The sequence below is a fragment of the Varanus komodoensis genome, unplaced genomic scaffold (genome assembly GCF_004798865.1).
Source record: "Varanus komodoensis strain SLA01 unplaced genomic scaffold, ASM479886v1 scaffold26, whole genome shotgun sequence".
Classification (NCBI taxonomy): domain Eukaryota; kingdom Metazoa; phylum Chordata; class Lepidosauria; order Squamata; family Varanidae; genus Varanus; species Varanus komodoensis.
Window position 1 is genome coordinate 9,596,002 of NW_025335684.1, and position 6,353 is coordinate 9,602,354.

Below are 6,353 nucleotides of genomic sequence, written 5' to 3' on the forward strand. Positions count from 1 at the left end.
AGAGAGAGAGAGAGAGAGAGAGAGAGAGAGAGAGACAGAGAGAGACAGAGAGTTTTAGAGAGAGAGAGAGAGAGAGAGAGAGGATTTGCATAGATTGTACATTCAGGTCAGAGAAGGTAATTCTTTCTTCCTCCCTGTTCTTGTTTTCTTTTCATCAGGTAAACGCATTTGCAAGTCTTAGTGAGGTAGCACCTTTGGTAGCACCTTTGAGCAAAAGAAGGTAACTAAGGCAGAAGCAATTAAAACGAAAGCAAACCAAAAGGAGGGGATGAAAACAGGATTTCTCAGGAAAGGAAAGCGGCCAGGGTTATGCCGAAAGCGAGGCGGCCTGGGGGCCGATCGCCATCACGGTTGCTTCAGAACCGAGCGCAGAAGGTTGGTGTGACGCCCAACTCTGAAGCCACCAGAGCCAGCCGGGGAAGAGAGGCGGATGTGGCTCTTCGGGGCACTATGGACTTACTCCTGTGGTCACCTGGGAGACACTGATCCAGCCTTCCCAACCCGGCGCCATCTGGCTTGATGGCTGGGGATGATGGGAGCTGTAGTCCAACACACCCGGAGGGCTCAGCTAAGTGGAATTCTGTACTAGTCCATGGTTGTGCCCTTGTAGGGCGGGCAAGAGACCTGAATGACCCGCATGCCGAGCCTCTCTGCAGCCCGTCGCAGGTCGCCCTCAGATGCAAGCTGGGCTGCTGAAGACGGCGTGTAAGGAGCCGAGCGAGCAGAAAGGAGGCGGTGGTGGACGGGTGAGCAGATGCATGTCAGACCTCTGCTCCTTTAAATCGGGGTGGCGGAGGGTGAAGCAAGACCTGCGGCTCCCCAGGTGAAGCTGGAGGAGAGCGCTTTGGATCGCCGCACCTGTCGGGACAGGGCAGGGCCTGGACTCCAACCATGGCTGAGGGACCTCAGCCTCCCCCGCCCAGGTCAAGAGAGGTCCGTGAGGCATCAGCGGCAGCCCCGAACTGTAAAGAAGCTGGAATGAACCCACCCAGAGTCCCCAGGTGCTGCTGGAGGACAACTCCCACCCCATGGGCCATGTTGGCTGGGGGTGATGGGAACTGTAGTCCAGAGGCATCTGTGGACCCACGGTGGCAAGCCACTGCTATACTCATCCCCTCCTCCCCCCCTGCAGCCCCCGCAAATCAGAACTCTTTGCGAGAATGGAAAGCAGGAAAGCAGGGAAAAAAGGAAAGCGAGGAAAGGAATTTGGCCTGTGTGGGGGGTGTTCTTAAGAAAGACCTTTTCTTAATAAAGGCAGTTTAGTTAGTAAGAAAAGATAATTTCCAAGCTGCAGAAGCAGCACCTACTAATTAGTCACTGACTAAAACACAAATAAATACCTCACCTCTTCCTGCCCCCGTTTGTGCCAGCGAAGCTTCGAATGCCCTGCCTTCCTTGCCCGCACATTCCCGGAAGTCCAAAGCAAACTGGGGTAGCTTTAACCGAACGGGATGGTGAGAAATAAACGAGCGAGCGGTTGTTTTAAAAGGGAATTCAACTGTTCCTTGTTAACCCGGTTATGCTGTTGGCCCTTCTGGCACATGGGCCAATGGCTCACGGAATGAGCTTTGAAAGTTTGCCGTGGGCCCAAAATACTGGCAAGGGGAGAAGAGAAACCTTTCTATGAAACTGAATGGGCCATTTCGTACAGCATCCGCCCGAGTGCTTTGATGTTTGGTGCTTTGCCAAGACTTGGGATTCAAACTGAAGGCCCGAAGGAAGGAAAACGACACAACACACAATGTAGGCCCAGGAATCTAATTAGGATGATTCTGTGAAAGGGGAGGGGATGCAAATGAAATGTTAACGGAATTGATGCTTTTTCATTCCTTTGAGGTCCTAGCTTCCAACGACCACCTCCCAAATGGGAAGCAGGATTCACAGACTGCTAAAAAGTCAAGATCAGACCCATCGGTGGGTGTCAGGGTGCTCCTGATTCCCCTTCTGTAAACGAGCCAGTCTTGACCTTCCAGATTTGCAAGGGCTTTTTGGGGCTAAGCTAATGCGATGGTGGCAAATGTTTGTGTGTTAGGAATGGGTCAGCAGCTGAAGGAGCCGGCTGGTGCGGAAGGAGGGAGACTGCTAACGTTCGATGCATAACACTCCATAATGCATAACAGGGTTACCTGAGAGGAGCAATGAATTTCGCTTCCCTCCTATCCTCCTACATTTAGCCAAGCCACAGAAGAAGATGTTTTAGAGCAAGTCAGTCCATTCCTACCTAGCCAGAGATCAAACTGGGCATCTCCAGCCTGTCAACGCAAGGGCTCCCCTGGGCTTTTCCCGGAGATGCGGCTAAGTGAGGGCATGACAAAAGCTAGCGGGGCAGGTGCCTCTCTCCCCCAGCAATCCGAAAATTGAGCAGGGGCAGGTGGGAGATGAGCGTTTGCTCCCGTAACCTTCCCTGTCAAGCCAGGCTAGCACTTTCCCACACAGCCACTTCCATCTTGGTGGAGAGCTGCGGCAGGAGAACAAAAGGCTGGGGGGGGGGGAGCCGGGAGGGGCACGAATGGAGGAGGAGCTGTTGGTCCCCCCTGCCAACCTGGGCAGCAGCGCGGATCACTTCCCTCTGGGCCTTGCTTTGGGGGGGAACTGCGTGTACCCGGAGTTGGGCTACGTTCGACCTATTGAGAAGCACCACCGTCATGGGGCAAGAGTTGTCCTTACAGTTGGGGCCCAACTCAGTGGATCCTCCAACAGAAGTGTGTGTGTGTGTGTGTGTGTGTGTGTGTGTACGCGAACACGCGCGCGAGCTGGAGTCCCTAGATTCATGCTAACAACTGGACTCTGCAGTTTGTACTGCCGCTGTGGAAGGCATGGTCCTAACGACATCTGTGTGACTTGTCACCTTAATGGACAATTTATTTTAGCAAGCATGTGATAGGCAGTCACAGATACCAAGCTGGGTGTCTGTATCTGCAGAGGGGTACCTAAATTTCCTGCATCCCACGTCCCTCTCTTAGTTAGCATCTTGTGAGTCCACATGAAGCAACTGAGAAAACATTGGCTGCTACCTAAGGAAGCTCAGACTGGAATAAAGGTACTGACTGGTCTCTGAGGTGTGAAAGGTCACTTTTAGTGTGACGCCACTATATGTTTACTCAGAAGTAAGTCCTACAATGTCCAATGGGGCCCAGTTTCTTAGCATGTCTGTTTAGGATTGTAGGTGTCAGCTAGAGGGAAAAGTCCTCTCTCACTGCTTTGCAATCTGGAAGGTCAAATATTGAAATCCCTGTAAAGATTAGCAGGGTGAGATAGAACTAAAACCAAAACTCTGTGTGTGTGTGTGGAAGGAGCAGAAAAGGGGAAGATCCAGATACTTCTACTGAAAGCTCGGCCCGGCGTCATGACGACATCCGTGCTCGCTTTAGATTTGTACGAGGACTTTTCGGAAAGTGATGGCGACTTCAGCATCTGGGCCTGGCCTCCACACTCTGCTTCTCCCAGCAACGCCACTCCTTCCAGTGCTACCTGTGTGCTGGACTCTTCCTACCTGTTTCCCCTTCTTGCCCCATCCAACACCTTTGAAACGATGCGGCAGCTGGGGGTTGCCCAGGCCATTCCCGGGACCTTCACAAACAACAACGGGAACATTCTCTTGAAGGAAGCGCGGCAGTGAGCCCACTGACAAGACGCTTTTGATTCTGAAAGTGCGGACGGACACCCCACACGAGACACAAGAGCGCACAGTCCAATTCCCTTTTAAAGCCAACGAAGGGGCATCCCGAGTGCTACCTCAAGCGGCCGTCAGGTTTGACGGGGCCCAGCTCGGACTTGGGGTCTGGGCTGAGCGAGCTCCACGACGTTCGGCCGCAGTCCTGCATGACGGGACAGGCGGTGGAGCCGGTGCTACAGACATCGACGGCTGACCAGACGCCTCCGACCAAGCTGTCCACCCAGTTCTCCAGCTTGGTGCCCGTGAGCGCTGCATTCCTTTTGGCCTGCTCCACCTGTGCGGCGTTGATCGGGATGTTCAGAACGGAGTTCAGACCCTGAAAACTCTGCTCCAGGTAGGCATTCTTCGGGGGGCCTCCGTGCCACCTCATGGCTTCATCTGAAAAAGCGGGAGGGAGAAAGCCAAAGTGTTCGCTTAGTATCATTCACTACACCTATTTCTCTCCTCTGCAAGCTGCCCAGCTTGACCCCGAGATTACCTTACTGCAGATTCTCCAACCTGCTGCCCCCCAGGTGTGTTGGAATACAACCCCCCAAATCCACAGACAGCTAGAAGATATTGTGTAGAGGAGGGCTGTGGAAAGAGGGGTAGCCAGGTGGATCTCCAGGTGGATCTCCAGAGCCAGGAGGATCTCCAGAGGTTTTGAAGTTCAGCTCCTAAAGGAATGATGGGAATTGGAAGTCCAAATATTTGGCGATTTGCTTTTTGTACTCCTCTACTGTAACGTAAGGATGGACAAATCTTTCAGTTTCTATCAGTTTTGCATTCTTCTAAAGTTTAATTCATCAGGTACTGCAATAATTTTTTACATTCATGTGTCAATGAATACATACTTTTTCTGCATGTTTCTCCTAACATGTGCATTTGAACTGTCATCTAATGTGCAAGAAACAGGTCTTTCTTTTGGCTTGCTAATGTGAAAAGATAACTGGACTTTGTTCTGTGTTTTAGTTTGAAATTAGTCAGAAATTGGGTATGTTTGCAGTATAATATAAATGAAATTAATTTCTCCAGCATTTTACCATCAGGCACTTCATATAGGGCTGCCTGTACTGTCTTTTCCAGAGTGTATGACCATGTATCACAAGGCCATGTTAGAATACAATTTAATTTATTGAATTCATCATAGACTGTCAAAAGAGAACAAAATAAAAAAGAAAACTCCACATATATACTATTATATTAATGTATAGCAGAGTACTACATTCTATGAAATTCTCTGCCCCAGGTTGGGCAAGCCAGCACTGGGCTTCTTTTGGTGCCTACTGAAGACGATTTTATTCTGGAAAATCCTTCCTTGCTCAGCAGTCATGGCTATATTCTTTTGTTTTAAAATACTGTAATGTTTTCTTTTTATTCTTTCATTTGTTTTAACCTCTGAGTGTTCACTGCTCCAGAATTTTAGATGTGGAGCAGTACTCCACATCTAAATAGTATAAATAAATATACATTTGAAATAGAAGTGCCGTACTTTCTATTAAGACTGTTATAAATGGATTCCTTTGCTTTGTGGTTCTTTGTTCTCTCCTCCTGATTTTTTCCTTCTTTGGCCATTACATTTGCAAATAAAGCATATTTTTAAAAAGGCAGAACATTGTTTATACAACTGTCAAAAGCAGGACGCAAACAGCCGTGGCATTAACCCTGCTCTTCATTGCTGATGCCCCATGGAAAGATTCACCCGAGGATTTTTGCCTGGAATTCAAACAGGTGTGAAAACTGGGGAGCTGATACATTTCTCCATGGTGTGACTTTTTCCTTGTTCCTTTTTCCTTTCCCTGGTTCCACTCCTGCAAGTTTGGGAACTGATGCTAAGGGGGAATTTTCCGCCAAGATACACACACTCGCTTCCAGCACAGAAAGGCCCTCGTTCAAGGAGAACCTCCCGGGCTTGGAAGCCGTGTCGTCTTCCGGTGCGGTTTGCAGGCCAGGAGTGACATACTGATGTCCACAATTCGTGCCACGTCATTTGTGCTACTTGCTGATAACTGAGCTCTTTCTTCCAGGTGACACCTTTCCGCTGCCACTGGTGGTTCTTGTTCTCCCTGGTTTACGGGTCCCTCTGCTCCGATGTCTCAGTGCAACCTGGATTTCAATTCCAAGGGGCTTGTCTATGGAAAACACCCAGATGCAAGCGCCCAACCCGGAATATTCCAAAATTGCTTAATTGAGACATGCCTTCCTCGCCTGCCGAGGACTGCTCTAATTATATCAATAGCTTGCCAAGGCGGCCGATCCGGCCTCATTTATTCCGACCACCTGAGCGTGCTCTCCTACTTTTGCAAGCGCTGTTTCCGAAAAGTAGTCTAACTTTGCTAGCTGTTACGACACAACCAGTGAAGTCTTGTGCACATAAAATAAAGGCCCATGTTTTCAAGCCATGAAGAATTGTATTGGGACCCATCTGCATGTTGAGATTCTGTTGGGACTCCCGTAGGAGAATGTGAGCGGGGGAGATGAAGGCACCCTGCACCATGGAGGGAGTCTGGCAGTGGAGAAAACAAACACGGACTGACCCCTTAGAAATGTCCCGTCCACTCAAGGCTGGGACGGGCAAAGCAGTCTCTCTCCTTCAGGTCGGCTTTACAAATATTCACCCATAAATTTGTATTTTTGTATTTATTGGTAATTTATTATGTTCTATTGTATTTCAATGTATCTTATTGTGTTGTAAGCC

The 6,353-nt window shown here is 49.5% G+C and overlaps 1 protein-coding gene across 1 annotated transcript in view; it reads right to left on the minus strand.

Moving 5' to 3' along the window:
- Positions 1–25: 25 nt before the first annotated feature.
- The window catches only part of XYLT1 (xylosyltransferase 1), a 127,070-nt gene continuing 120,742 nt past the window's right edge, over positions 26–6,353 (minus strand). Inside the window, exon 11 of the mRNA XM_044433280.1 lies at positions 26–4,054. Coding sequence (XP_044289215.1) covers positions 3,732–4,054 — 323 coding nt within the window. The 3' untranslated portion in view covers positions 26–3,731. The remainder of the gene's footprint in view (positions 4,055–6,353) is intronic.